Source organism: Bidens hawaiensis, unplaced genomic scaffold (assembly GCF_021521415.1).
Source record: "Bidens hawaiensis isolate Kalapana, Puna unplaced genomic scaffold, B.hawaiensis_p1.1 tig00039577_1, whole genome shotgun sequence".
Lineage (NCBI taxonomy): Eukaryota > Viridiplantae > Streptophyta > Magnoliopsida > Asterales > Asteraceae > Bidens > Bidens hawaiensis.
This window is the reverse complement of record NW_027496966.1, coordinates 78,872-94,227: the sequence shown is the minus strand read 5'-3', so window position 1 is coordinate 94,227 and position 15,356 is coordinate 78,872. Positions and strand designations below refer to the sequence as shown.

The 15,356-nt window shown below is 40.8% G+C and overlaps 1 protein-coding gene across 1 annotated transcript; it reads right to left on the bottom strand.

Annotated features, from left to right (window-relative positions):
- Positions 1 to 879: 879 nt before the first annotated feature.
- Positions 880 to 4,572, bottom strand: LOC143591322 (methionine gamma-lyase-like). Its single transcript, XM_077071561.1, has 3 exons — positions 4,046 to 4,572; positions 3,210 to 3,496; positions 880 to 1,649 (listed from the first exon to the last, which is right to left on the bottom strand). Exons 1-3 carry the CDS (start codon positions 4,540 to 4,542, stop codon positions 1,084 to 1,086), a joined length of 1,350 nt encoding a protein of 449 aa, XP_076927676.1. The 5' UTR covers positions 4,543 to 4,572; the 3' UTR covers positions 880 to 1,083.
- Positions 4,573 to 15,356: the final 10,784 nt, after the last annotated feature.

Genomic DNA, 15,356 nt, shown 5'->3' with positions numbered 1-15,356 from the left:
AAAGCTAGTATATAGATATTTCAATTCAAGAAAACATGACATGAAAATGAGATTATTAATTATAGTTGGATTTTTTCATTTGTAGTATGTATATTTAAAAGAGTTGGATTATGGATTTGTAGCTGATGCCTGATGGTGTGCTGGTAGTTGGTAGGTAGAAATGGGCTTGTAGCCAGCTAGCATGTCAAGATAAAAGCTAGCCCGCCTTCATGAGTCCATGTGATGTAATACTTGGCATAAAGATAATATAAAAAGGAATGTGGTGTACAATAAAACACATCATTTTTTGTTTGTTTTGTTTTCCCTAGTATTCTTCGTTATGCCCTAATCATTCATCGTTTTCATTTGTTTTAGTTAGGAGGGTTAAAGAGCCTAGAAGCTGCTGGAATCGAACAAGAAACACAGCCAAGTGTTTGGCTGGTTTAATCAGTCACAAATATGGTCAAAAAGGTTTAGATAAGTCTTACTAAATATCAAAGATATTAAGTATGAAAGGGCTAGAAGGATCCATCAAATTATCATCGATATTATGTATGAATTTTAGTTAGAAACTCTCTAGATTATGAATAATCTAGAATGACTAACAAAGTGTGTATAATAGAGGATTAGTAGACTCATTTAAAATCACCCAAACACTTGCACAAGTTTGATACTTGCACCGGCAAACTCTCTTGTAATAAAAGCCTCGTAACTTCTTTTTGTTGTAGTAGAAAGTTTGTTTGGTTTACTAAGCTTGCACTTAAAGGCTGATCTTAGAAGAAGTCTAGGAGCCGCACGCGAGTTAAGAGAAATAGCTAATAAAATCATAGACACAAGCCTTATTATTGATGATTTAATGCCAAAAACAATGGTCACAACTAAGCAACCCTTCCAGCAATACATAAACTGAAAACGTATACATATATATACAACACAAACCCATTCAACATGTTGAGCCAGAGGCCACTTATAAGAGATGAACATAATCCCATGGGTTTAGATATTTAGACACTGATTAACTGAAAGCTTAAAACATCAACATAGTCCAACATGAAGCACCGGTACCGGTAGCATAATTAAGAAGCAACATTGTTTACATTTATATTAAAATTTCAAATCTTGGAGTCTCGAGAGCGCCTTCTCAAACTGGCTCCACCTTTGTTCGAGAGTCCCACTATAACCAATCGACATCCTAACCAAACCAGGTGAGATTCCCGCCAATGCTCGCTCCTCTGGGTTCATTTCACTGCTCGTGCTGCTACCAGAGCAAGACATAAGGGTCTCATAGTACCCAAGACTAACCGCCATGAGCCCAAATTGGGTATGGTTTTGCAAGAGGTTCATCAACTTATTGGCTCGGGCTTCGGTCTCCATGTCCAAACAAAGCATCCCACCAAAGCCATAGTCCTTGTTTGAGATGGACTTCAAAAGATGGTGATCAGGGTGGTCTTCGAGGCCCGGGTAGATGACCTTGAGGCCCATTTTTTTCATTCTTTGGGCGTACACCAAAGCCCGGTGACAGTGCTCTTTGACCCGGAGGGCCAAGTGTGGGACGCGTTCGGACAACTCAAACGCAACCTTGGCGTTCATTGTTGGGCCTAGTAACATTAAAGCCCCTTGGTGAAGGTCCATAAGTGAGTTCACAAAACTAGCTGGCCCACAAATAGCCCCTGTAATCACAATAAAAAAAAACTAACATAATAATCAAGATTCACATATACTTTTTTATTTCTTGTATTTATTATTGTTATTATTGTTATTTTTTTAGTTTTGAATCTTGCCAATAAAGGGTGCTTACAAAAGGACAGATGTTTCAGGTGTATGATTAATTCTAGATGTAAACACTTAACTTATTTTGGCTCTTTGTGATCATGTGATGCCTGTTGATGTAACATCTGTTGATAGTCACATGAATCTCTACTTTTTCTTTTATCAAATTTTGACATTTACCCAAATTCTGGTGAATCTCATAAATTGGTGTTATGAATTATGATGGTAACATTTAATGATTGCACTAATTTTACACACCATCTACTTTTATTTACTCCTCGTACTTCCTATTTTTTAATCTTATATAAATGTATTCGTATTCCTATTTATTTAAAAAAGGAAAAGGAAAAAAGAAAGACACCTAAAAACGTATTTCTATATTCTACATTTTGGGTAGCTCTAACCCAACATGAATAGTGACTAAAGCTTGTTAGCCGTCACGTGGCAACTCCTAGTAGAAGTCTTTTCATAAAATAATAATAATAATAATAATAATAACAATAATAGACCTTTCTACTCTAAAATGTAAGGCTATGTGGAATGGAGGGGCTACAAATTAGGGCGTTTTGTATCATGTGACGTCCAGTCAGTAAATGGTAGGTTTTGTTTTGGGGTGTAATGGTATAGGGACTACAAATAGTAATATATATATATATATACATATATATATATATATATCTCTTACACACACGTATATAATAATAATAATATAAACAAACAATACACACAGACATGTTGGGCGAGAAGAACATCGCCCGCGCCCCATTTCGCCTGAATATCGCCCAGGGGGTGGTGTTCGCGCCCCTTCTCGCCCAAACCCAAGCCCCACTACACATGGCCTAAAAGAGTTATAGGACGGTAGCTTAGCAATGGGGTGGTCATTGATCATTAAAAAAACAAAGCTTTTAAACATTTAAATGTTTGTGAGGCGAAGGTCTTCGGTTCAACTTCCATAGACAACAATATTAAAAGAATTTCATCGTTAAAAAATACTACAGTTATAAGACCTTTGAATTTAAAAAAAAATGAAATTTCAAACGATTTCGTTAACACGTTTTCTATACAAGGATTGAACCCATAACCTTTTATGCTTTATTTTTACACCCAAACTACCTTACCACCCTCTCTAAATGGGAATGACACATTTACTTTTATACTCGTAAACTTTAGTAGAATAATTCTAAAGCCAATAAAATTAAATTTATTTTTCTACCTCTAAACTTTAGTAAAGTTATCAGATTAGTAATGGTTGTTAAAAAGAACATATTACTAATACATTTTTTTTTCTTTTGTTAACCAATATTTTTTCTTTCATTTCTTTTAATTCTTTTTTTTAAATTTAATTTCTTACCCTCCCACAAACCCGTGACAAACATATGAAATAGTTCGGTTGCAGTTGCTATCAAGACACGTTACATAACAAAAACATAACAAAACAAAAAAAACTAGTAAACACATACCCGCAATTATGTCGGCACCACCGCTAATATACTTCGAAATACTATGCAGCACAACATCCGCCCCAAGCCGCGCAGGCGACACCACCATGGGCGCAAACGTATTATCCACCACCACCGTCACACCTTTCTCATGACCAATCCGAGCCAACTCAGGTATATTCGCCACCGTAAGCGTCGGATTAGACATAGACTCAAAATACAACACCTTCGTACGCCCTTCAATAATCGCGTTACTCGTCTGCTCCAAATCTCTAATATCCACAAACGACGTCGTTATGTTGGAGCACCTGTTGGGAATTTCGGTTCAAGTCCGTTACTTGGCGTACAAGGTTAAGTAACAAGATTTAAGAAATGGATAATTATAAATAATTAAATGTGCTTAGATTTAATTGTTAGTATAATAATTATGTCCTACTCCCTCCGTCCCTCTACAAGTGTTATGGTTTGAAAAACACAAAATTTAAGAAAGTTTGAATTATTGTCTTTTTAGATTATCAAATTACTATAATACCCTTGACATATATAAAAAGACAAAATTTAAGAAAGTGAATGATTGTTTTTGTGTAAGGCAAGGGTAAACTTGGAAATTTAAAGATAAATTTTGAAAGTGTACATTTATAATGAGACAACCTAAAAAGGAAAAGTGGACATTTTCAAATGAACGGAGGGAGTAATATTTAGCAATCCTGATAGGTTAAATTATAAATACCCGTGTTTTGGGTTTAGAGATTATATTTGAGTTTTGTGAAGTTTCTCAATAATAATATTCGTGTTTGGGTGTTCGCCAAATTAACGAGTTCGTATTCGATACCTGGTACCAATTCCATTAATAATACCTTGGTAAAAAATGTGTAAGCAACGCATGTGTTCCACCGTAAAGCGTTTGTGAGGCGACAATATGGTCACCGTGACTGACTAACTGTAACAATACTGATGCAATAGCCGACATGCCAGAAGACGTGCAGTAGGCGGCTTCTGTGGATTCCAGAGCCGCCATCTGGCGGCCGAGGTTGAGAACTGTGGGATTGAAATGGCGGCTGTAAATGAAGAAGTCGCGATCGGGTCCTAGCTCGCCAGCGAACATGCGGGTGAGGGTTTCGGGTTCCATGACGGTGAAGGTGGCGGAGGCTTCGATGGACATGTTGACGCCGCCGTGCTCGCCGAACTCGTGGCGGGCGTTGGCTAAGGCGGAGGCTGGGTCTTCGGGCCAGGTTGGTGATTGTTTGATAGCTTGTTGTTGTTTTTTGGTGATGGTGTCATCGTTGTCTTCGGGGTGGTTTGGTCGTTTTTTTGAAGAGAGGACAACGTTGGTGTTTGGGATTGTGTCTGCCATTGATGAAGGGATTAATATTATTATTATTGTTGTTGTTGTTGTTGTTACGAGAATTTGGGTGATGATGAAGATGGAGGGTTGAGGGGTGGGATTTTATAGAGGGTTGAGAATGGATTCTAAGACGGGAGATATTGTAAAAACTGTATTAATAAAATAGAAAGGTCAAATTATTCTATAATAGGTAATATAAATGAGAAGTGCAAGAGGCCATAAATAATTGACATGTGTCAAGTGAGGACCAAAAGAAAAATGGTATAAAGATAATTGTACATATTTTTTATCTTCACATGCAAGACACATGTTAATACCTTAATCATTTTAGAATGTTTATAACTTTTTCGTATGATATTTTTTTAAAAAAATTATCATAATAACAAGCGTTATTTTATCTTTAATATCAATATGATTTTTGTTATATAAAATTCAAAACAAAAATTACGTCATTGTGTCTTTTCGCACACCATTGCGTCTTTTCACTTATCATTGCGTCTTTTTTTATCATTGCGTCTTTCCGCACACCATTGTGTATTTTCGTTTATCATTGTGTCTTTTTTCGTCATTGTCTCTTTTCGCACATGATTGTGTCTTTTCGCTTATCATTGTGTCGTTTTTCATCATTGTGTCTTTCAACTCATCATTATGTTTTTTTTAAATACTAATAACACCGTTGTGTAATAATAATATGTAAATTAATGATAAAATAACAACAAATTATCTAATACATAAAACACAATGTTTAATACATGTTACACAATAACTTGAAACGTAAAACACATTGGTGAATACGTATAACACAATGACCTAAAATGTAAGACACGATGGTGAATACATATAACACAATGACCTAAAACGTAAGACACGATGGTGAATACGTATAACATAATGACCTAAAACGTAAGACATAATGGTGAATATATATAACACAATGACTTGAAATGTAAAACACAATGGAAACAACATATTACACAATGACACAATGAACAAAAAAAAACAGAATTAAAAAACCCATTAATTTTTTTTTTATTTTTATAGAACAATATGATACTCATATTAAAGATAAAAAAACGCTTATTATTATGGTGAATATTTTTAAGAAATAATGTCGTATGAAAAAGTTATGGACATTTTAAAATAATGGGGGGAATTGACGTTTGCCTTGCATGTGGAGAGAGAAAGTCAACAAATGTGGGTTATTACCTTCATCCCATTTCCATTAAGTTTTATTTATTAAATTAATCTCTGTCATTCAAATCTAAGATCAATAAACTGAATTCTTTATCAAATTTCTTATTTTTGTTATCCTTTGTATTTTAAGTTTACCCTAAAATAGGAATAATAAAAATACTATTATTTCAAATAATTTTAGTGTGAGATGATGGTAAACATGTACAGTGAATCTGTCACTTTTTGAGTTTTTTTTGATAAATTAGATTATATAAGAGACTTATTTGAGTTTTTATGAAATGTTGAAAATCATGTACTAAGAAATCCCAATGCTTTTTTATGATGAAATGCTTCTTTACACGAAGTATTTTTCGTCCTTGATATTCTATCCACGTAAGCGTGTCATATTAGGTTGTCTACTTCCCAATTTTATTTTAAGAAAATTAGTTATTACGTGTCATCTTAACGTTAGGATGGTGAGAGAGGCTCGGGACCCTCTTGCCATCGTGTGGAAGGATCGGGTACACTGTACCGTGACCGGTGGTACCAAAAAATCTCCGTCCCGACCTAGGTTGTTCTTGCCGCTAATCCTTGCAAATTGTATCTTCATTTTTTCCATTTTATTTTTTAATTTATAAACATACCTGACATTGTGGCTATGGTGTTTGATGGTGGTGGAGCATAGCGGCGTATGGATCGGTGGCTATGTGGGGGGGGGGGGGGGGCAATGGTGGCGGCAGAGGTATTTTGGAGCCTTTAGCTTTATTTGTTTTTGAAACCCGATAACTTTTTTGAGAGTTCTTAAATATTTTATTTATTTTTAAGAAGAGGCCCAATAGCATTACATCTTTAAAAAAAATTAATTTTAAGGAGTGCTTAAATATTTTATTTATTTTTAAGAAGAGGCCCAATAGCATTATATCTTTAAAAAATATAATTTTAAAGAGTGCTTACATATTAAAAAAAAACTCAATTAAAATTTTAATTATTTTCCTTAACTTTAATTAATAACAACACTTATTTATTTATTTGAAAAAACTCATTAATTTATATTTACGTTTTTTAATTTAAAAATAATTTAGGTAAATAAAAAAATAAATTGGTTGAAAGATGGATTGGGATTGTTTAGCGATGACTATAAGAGTTTAGGGATGGTTGTGGGAAGGAATGATTTGGCATTAATGTGAAAGAGAGATAGTGTGAAAAGATAATTAAAAGCGGCATGGGATGCGGGATGGTAGTTGGATGACTTCCAACACCCTTACATCGTCATACTTTATCAATATTCACTTTTTTGTTCTCTTAACGACATTCATTATGGTGGACGTGAAATATGAAAAAGAAAACGTGGGGGTCATGTTTCACATTCAAGAGCATGTGTTGTGGTAGTATGAAATGTGGTTATGGATCGAAATTGCCGTAAATTATTGAATTTGTATATTTAATCATCAATTAAAAAAATTGCACTTAGCTTTGTCCTCCTCTCCACGCGATCTGCATCACACTCGCTGCCCTAGTGTCCCTTCGTGCCCACAATGTTCCGCGAATGTTAAACCCACATGGTGGCGTTAGCGCCACACATACCTTCACATTTAACCTTCAATAGAAATGAGCACCCCACACACTGTATTGGACTTTGTGGTGCCTCTCATAGCGACATGGTGTTGCACAATAGTGGCCACAAGCTACATAAACAACACCAGACTACGATGCTTGTATATCCAACGGTCACCATTGTTCCTAAATCATGGAAATGTATATCTTTTACATTTCTAGTCATGTTTGCCGGCGGACCATCATGAATTTGCTAGAGATTCGCTAGCACAAGTTCGACGGAATCACATTTTGAACAATGAGCTTTAACGTTGGCTTAATAATCAAATGACCCTTTAATTTGTTGTTAAATTTGGCATGAAAATTTTAGAGTGTTATTCTTGAACCCTTTTTAACTTATATGAACTATGTTTGATGATTAAGGTATCATTTTCATTATGAAATCCGAATTTTTCGTGATCAGTCATCTTAATTCAATTTTCATCACCAGATTGGTCATTATGTTTATAAAGATATTGATCCATTTTTCATTGGTGTGATGGTTCTATCCCTAACTTAATAACATTATTGAAAATGATTTAAGAAAGATGGAGTACGAACATATTTATTAAAAATGGCGTGTCACTAATTTTATAACATTATCTTCGATTTACATTTTATTAGTATTTGAAGGACATGATGCTTTTGTTGAAATAAGAGGAACAAGGTTGGATTTAGACATTTCTGAAGATAAGAGCGAAGATCATCCATAATTGGAGCTCGAAGAACGTTGGTTACTGACTTCTTTTTCACAACATATGTCCAACTATTAGATACTTTAATTATACCAAATTAGACAAAAAGAAAAAAAAGAAAGAAAAATAAAAGACCTACTAATGATGAAAATAATTTTAAATTTAAAAAGATAATCATACATGAGATTGCTTGTAGTAATTTGCAATGAAATGGGGAAAATGACTATGAATTTCTATAAAGTATTAAAGTAATTTTAAGTTTATAAATTTTTTGGCTGTTCAAATTTATAAGTTGGTTGTGGCTCAATGGTAGAGCATTCACTTTATAAATGAGAGGTAGGGGAATCAAACCTCACTATCACCAACTTATATGGGAGATATGAGGGATGACCCTGGCTTGCCAGGGTTCGAGTCCTGATCTCACCTGGTTTTACCGGCTCCTCGCTGTCGTGCTGTTTGGCGGGCGTGGGGGTCGGGTTTTATCCGGTGAATCCCTCAACAGGTGGACCGCTAGGGGCTCCGTCCGTCCGGACTAGTGGCCGGCTCGGGCTACCTTTAGCCGATGGGGGGCCGCGTACGAGGTACCCGGCGTTACTTAGTTGGCCGTTCAAAAAAAATTAAAGTAACATCAAATAACATAATAAACAATTAAAGTAACATTGCATTAATTATGAATGAAAACCAATTAAAGAGAAATCCTAAATTTGATAGGGTTTTTCAAATCTTAGAAATTGGAAATGACAACACAGAATTAACAAAATTAAACGACTAAACAAACACATTTTTTAGATAATCCGACCCACATTTACAATCAAAATAGAATAAACAAAAATTATAATACTTCACAAAACCATCAAAATATATCAAGGTTTAAATATAAGAATTTGGGTCTGAAAGTCAGGCATAATCTTGTCTGTGACAATATCCACCGCCCGCTATATCATTTTTTGGTCCACATCGTATTTTATGGGACGTGTAAACTCAGACATTTGCTCGTTTAAATGGACCTTTTCTAACATGTTTTTTCCTCAAGTTTGTCAAAATATAAGTCTTATCATTTATTGGATTAATAACACATGTGACAAAGATGGATGAAGAGGTAGGTCCCAGCAGAGCCCAGTTGGACCCGCAAGACTCACCTTGAAGAGGGACGTCTGCGCAGAAACCAACTGGATCCGCAGGACCAACCATGCTCAGAGACGTGACGTCCTTACGCGCAGTACGCAAGCTGTTCCCGCAGGAAATGCCTCCCGATGGTGAAGGACTCCGCCTGTTCCCGCAGCTTCGGATACAAGCCATCAGGGAAGGCCACCCGCGCAGCAAGGCTACACGCACAAGGCACTTAGCTCTCAATCATTCAGTGTCACCTGAAGGAATGAGCAAAGCCGGGAACAATCCCGCACAGTGGCGGGAGGGGGAATACTCCCGCCCAAATAAGCCAGTCCGTACGATACAGGAAGATCTTCTGTACTGTACCTGACGAGGTATGGACAAAAGATCTGACTAAAGATACGACAGCTTATTGACAACAGTATGGCGAGCAGCATGCTCCTGTACTGTATGTCACTATTAGCCGCTGCCTACTCACCAACTCCTGTCATACCACGTGCATAGCCGGCAGTTGGTGGAAAAGGAATAGTACACAGCAGGCCTGGTCACTATCAGCCGCTGCCTACCCACCAACTACCAGCAGGGCACGTGCGTAGGCCACTGTTGGTGGAACAGGAATACTGTTGCAGCCGGCCACACCTCCTTGGAAACCTACCTTCGGCTATAAATACCACAAATGGTATGATCATCTTATCTTATCACATTATCATCATATTATACCTGATATCTGCTCTAGCAATCTCTTAATATATATTTATATTTAAAGAGCAATCTAGTCTGATTCTCACGCCGGAGGGTGGTCACAAGGAGGAACCCCCCCCTTCTCAGTGACGAGCTCACGGTGTCTGTTTTGCAGGTTATCAGAAGAACCGTCTTCTCCGGGTCTAACCCCTCGTGGGAAACATCTATCTAACCCCCAGGTTACCAGTAATCTGCCCGGGGTCCGGTTAGTGTTTCTTCATTGGCGCCATCCGTGCATAAAGCTAGAACTTCATTTTTCTCCAGTTTTTTCAAACTTCTGGAAAGATGGTTAAAGAAACTCCGGTAACCACAACCCCAGCTATTGGGGGAATACCGGCTACACAGTTTTTACAAACACTACCCCGGTTGCCCAAGCCGGGGCAAGTGAAGTAAATTTTACGAACACTACCCCAGCTACCCAAGCTGGGGCAAGTGCAGTAAATAATCGCTCACTGGGATTCACCGATACCCAGTTAGAGAAACGAACAAGACTCTCCCGCCAAACACTCGATGAAGTTAAGGCATGGGCGGAGGCACGTCAAAAGGAATTCCAAGCTGAGTTGGACGAACGCTTGCGTTCCGTCCAACAGGCTGACGAATTCGAAGATTACTTGGACGACTCGGAGGAATCCGACTCCGACGCGAACCCTCGCCATAGGGCAAAAGGGAAGCGTAAGGAAACGGATCCCCAACCGAGAAGGCATTTTGGAGAAGCCTTCAAACCAAAAAACACAGGTGGAAGTCCACGTGACTTCTCCAAAACATTCAGACCAAACGTTGCAAATGCAGGAATGTCTAAATTTGCAAGGGACATTGCAGAAGCAATTGCCCCAAAAAGTGCCAAACAAATGTCCAGCATAGGCACATATGATGGTATATCCGACCCAGATGATCATTTGAACAGATTCATAGCGGGGGCAACCGTCAGTAGTTGGGCGGAACCCACGTGGTGTTACATGTTCCAAATGACGCTTGTCGGGGCTGCTAGAGCGTGGTTCGATCGTCTACCGGTCAACCACATCTACGACTGGGCAGACTTCCAACAGAAGTTTAGCCAACACTTCAGCCAGCAAAGAAAGTATACCGAGGAGCAATGGACAACCCTCAAGTGCATTCGAGAAAAAGATGAATCTTTGCTAGACTTCATCACTCGCTTCAATTCGAAGAAGCTAAGTCTGGGTAACATTAGCGAAGATCTTGTTCGCGCTGCCTTTATCCAGGGCGCGAACGACCCAGAGCTCATCCGCACCTTAACGGGTAAAGATGGCATGCCATCCACATGGGATGCCATCATGACAGCAGCTAAACGCTTTGCGGAAACGGAGAAGCAACTGGGTAGAGATCTCCCACAGAGCACAAACCTCTACACCCAGAAAACAAGGGAAGACAACGTCCTTACCGCCCTATTAAACAAAAAGCGGAAGCTAGGCATTTGGCAGTCAAGGGTAAACTTTGACACCTCATCCGGCTTGCAACATCGGTTAGGCGGAAGGGGTAACGTACAGTCGAACCAGAACTCCAGATGGACGCCGCTCACCAAAAGCGTCACCGAGATATTCGCCACTGAGGAGCTCCCATGGCCAAAGCCTCAAATAATCCGACATCGTCACAATGCTGATCGGAGCAAATACCTGTGACTTTCACAGGACAAAAGGCCACAACACCGAAGAATACATAGACGTAAAGGACATGGTCGAAGCATTTGTCAGAGATGGGACGCTCGCGCACCTCGTGGCGCAATGAACGCTGAGCAGGCTGATGCGTGTAGAACCCCAGCTGGGGAAAACACGAATAAAAATTCCAGCTTCAATGTGGAGACTACATGCTGCGTAAAGAACGAGATCCCGAACCAGGTGCGTATCGGCTCGATGGCACTCCCATCCCAACATGGAAGGGAGCTCAATTACACAGTTTGCATGTAAATCAATTCCAAATATGTAAAGAAAAGGCCAAGAGCCACTTCTAATGGAAATGATTCTCCGTAAAACATCGACGCTGATGATTTTACATTATACTTTATGAACTATCAACACTAATGCCGGTCTTCACCGCATAATTACGTGGAAAGTCGTTGCGTGGGGAAGGCGGCAAAACCCGCATAAACCCAAAAAACGGTAAACCTTCACGCAGGTCAGTTGAAGGGGAAAAGTTCAGTCATCCTACTAAATGAAAGTGCCGGTCTATCCGCATGAATCATGATAGAGGAAACTGAACACTAACCTATTAACAACCGCGCGTCGAACGGTTAATTTATTCAACACGGATATGCCGGTCTTCACCGCATAATTACGTGGGAAGTCGTTGCGTAGGGAAAGCGGCAAAACCCGCATAAACCCAAAAAACGGCAAACCTTCACGCAGGTCAGTTGAAGGGGAAAAGTTCAGTTATCCCATTAAATGAAAGTGCCGGTCTATCCGCATGAATCATGAGAGGAAACTGAACACTAACCTATTAACAACCGCGCGTCGAACGGTTATTCAAAACAGAGAATTTCTAACAAAAGGATGAGGAAAACCTACACGCAGGTCAGATATAGGTTAAAGTTTAGCCATCCTACTAAGTGCAAGTGACGGTCATACCCGCACAATCACGAAAGAGGAAGCAAAACTTCACACCTATTATCTACCACGTTCAAAGGTTAACTTATCCTCAAGAAAAGACGAGGAAAACCTACACGCAGGTCAGATATAGGTAAAGTTTAGCCATCCTACTAAGTGCAAGTGACGGTCCTGCCCGCACAATCACGAAAGAGGAAGCAAAACTTCAACCTATTATCTACCACATTCAAAGGTTAACTTATCCTCAAAAAGGATGAGGAAAACCTACACGCAGGTCAGATATAGGTAAAGTTTAGCCATCCTACTAAGTGCAAGTGACGGTCCTACCCGCACAATCACGAAAGAGGAAGCAAAACTTCAACCTATTATCTACCACGTTCAAAGGTTAACTTATTCTAAATACTTGGAAAATTGCTAATTTAAACTAAAGTATGCAAGTCATATAACGTTTATAAAGCAAGGAATCCAGAGAAAATAGCGGTCTTACCCGCAAAAAGATTTATATTTCACAATGATTCATTACAAGAATGGCCGGGTAACTACCCGCCTACAAGAAAATAAATTACAAGCTAAATCTATCCTAGCAGTAGGAAGGGATCTTCAGGATCAGGCTTCAGGGCCACTTCCACTTGGACCAGCACCGTCAGTAGAGCGTGGCAGTTCAAGGAAAGCTTTGAGGATAGCTAGCCCATCATCAGCAGCAACAACTTCATTCACCTTCTCCACCACCGGATGCGGGAAGGCGGCGTACTGATTCACTGCTTGGTCGTAAACAGCTTCAGTATCAACATTATACAAAGGGAAGTTGGAAGGCGGGATGCCTTTCTCAACGAACCCTAGACCAAGCAGGAAGCCGACCTTTTCCCCATCCTCGTGAGAAGCGTTGAGGGCTGCGCTCATAGCATCGTCATACGACGTCTCAGCAAAGACTCGATGCACAACCTACAAAAGAAAATATACAAGTGTCAAAAACCTTTTCTATTTACAAAGAAAAGCGTAAAGACAAGAAAAGCTTACCTGAGACAACGCTTCTCGAAGAAGCCATTCCTTGGCAACCAGGGCTTCTTGGAGGGCAGCTTGAGCTTCGTTACGGGCGCGATCGGCTTCACTCTTGTTGAGGTTGGCAAGCAACACTTCTTTAGCCGCAGCCTCTTCGACGCCCTTTAGCTTACGCTCAGCATGGTCAAGCACCCCCCTCTGGTCCAGGATTTCTTGGAGCTTTTTGGCGTCTTCCATCGCCAAGGCATCATGAGCCTGCTGGAGAGCCTTTAATTTGGCTTTAAGCTCCTCATTCTCCACGCGTAGAGGCTCAGCAACAGCTTCAGCCTTGGTGGCCCTCTCGGTTGCGTTCCTTGCAGTTTCCTTAGCCAGCCGAAGCTGTTCATTAACAGCTTGGGCAGCCTTGGAACGGGCCTCGAGCCGGGCCTGAACTTCAACCTCGAGGGCCTTGAAGGCCTTCTCCTTCTCCGCAGCCACTGCGGTAAGTTTTTGGTTCTCCTCCCGGACAGCCCGCGCCTGAGCTACTTCTTTAACGCGAGCTGCTTTTAACTTGTCGTTTTCACGACAAAGCAGCTCGACGCGCGGCTGCATCCGGGCCAGGAGAACCCGAAGCTCATTGCTTAGCCTACCCTCCTGGTAGCTAGCCATGGCTTCCCCCAACGCACCACTAGGAGCAGCGTGACGAGCCCACTCCACGCACTCCACAGGGGTGCGAAGGGTTGTTCCTCGGCGAATGTTCCATCGTGGAACATACACTTCATTGGAATCCGACACTGCAAAAAACATAAAGCAGTTAGGAAAAGATGATATATAAAATATATATATATATATATATATATATATATATATATATATATATAAAATAGGCCAAAAGAACCCTACGCACCTGTAGGGTCAATAACAGGCCGATAGCCGCCGAACCCATCACCTGAACCCAAGGGAAATCCATCCAAGAGGTCAGGCAGATGGGAAGGTGGCAGAGATTGGCGAGAAGCCCCATGCGTACCTGATGGATCGGCCGTCGTTGCCGATGACGGGGGCATGGTAGCAGCCGCCGCGGTCGCCGCCACGGAATCCGCAGCAAAAGTAACCGCCGGCTCGGTGAAAGATGCTGTAAAAATAGCACTCACAGCCGGCGGTGACGTCATCTCAGCTGGAACAGTCGGCTCAAATGAGTGAGCAACTGAACCAGCGGAAGCAGGCGCAGGCGCCTGGGTCGACGCCTCAGGTAGGCTGACCAAGCCTACCGTCATTGGCGGAGAGGTACTCCTCTGCGCTCAACCCTGGAATGCGTCAACATCCACGCCTGCGTAAAGAAGATAAGTGTTAAATGATATTAAGCTATGAAGATAAAAGCTAAAGGAAGTTGTACTTACGGGTTTTCTTGAGCCTAAAGGTACGGAGAGGCGGGGACGAACCCGATGGAGCCGGCCTCTTTGCGCCGCTCACCGTCGTCTTCTTGGGCTCTCCGGAGGTGACAGTCGCATCCTCCGGAGCGGTGGTCTTATCACCACCGGGATTCCCCGCCACCTCTTCGCTCTCGGTCTCCGAATCAGACCGAGGCGCTGGATCGGCAGTGGAGGCCACCTTCTCCTTCCCCTTCCCGCCGGCAGCCTTCTTCTTCCGCACCAACGGAGGACCATCTGCGGATTCCTCATCAGAATATACGATTAGAGGAATTCCAGCAGAGGTTTCAACATTGAGGGGTCGAGGGTCGAATAGCGCCTTACCTGGCCGACGGGCGCTAAGGATCTCATGGCTTAGCGGATAGACCTCCACGAACCGATCCGCCGTTTGTTCTAGGATAGGCAACTCGTTCTCGTCTAGAGCGCGAGTACCCATCCGAGCGGGACCGTCAGCCTCCCGCGGGTTCAAGAGCGACTGCAAGTCGTTCCCCTCTGAAATAAACAGGAAAAAAGTTAGAAGAGATTCTAAATCAACAAATAGAAACAAA

What these genes read in the sequence shown, in the direction of transcription:
- LOC143591322 (XM_077071561.1), bottom strand. Translation starts at nt 4,542, where the DNA reads ATGGCAGACACAATCCCAAACACCAACGTTGTCCTCTCTTCAAAAAAA. An exon ending in CTTACACATTTTTTACCAAG is followed by an intron (nt 3,497 to 4,045) that starts GTATTATTAATG and finishes AATTCCCAACAG; the next exon opens with GTGCTCCAACATAACGACGT. An exon ending in TGGTGCCGACATAATTGCGG is followed by an intron (nt 1,650 to 3,209) that starts GTATGTGTTTAC and finishes TTGTGATTACAG; the next exon opens with GGGCTATTTGTGGGCCAGCT.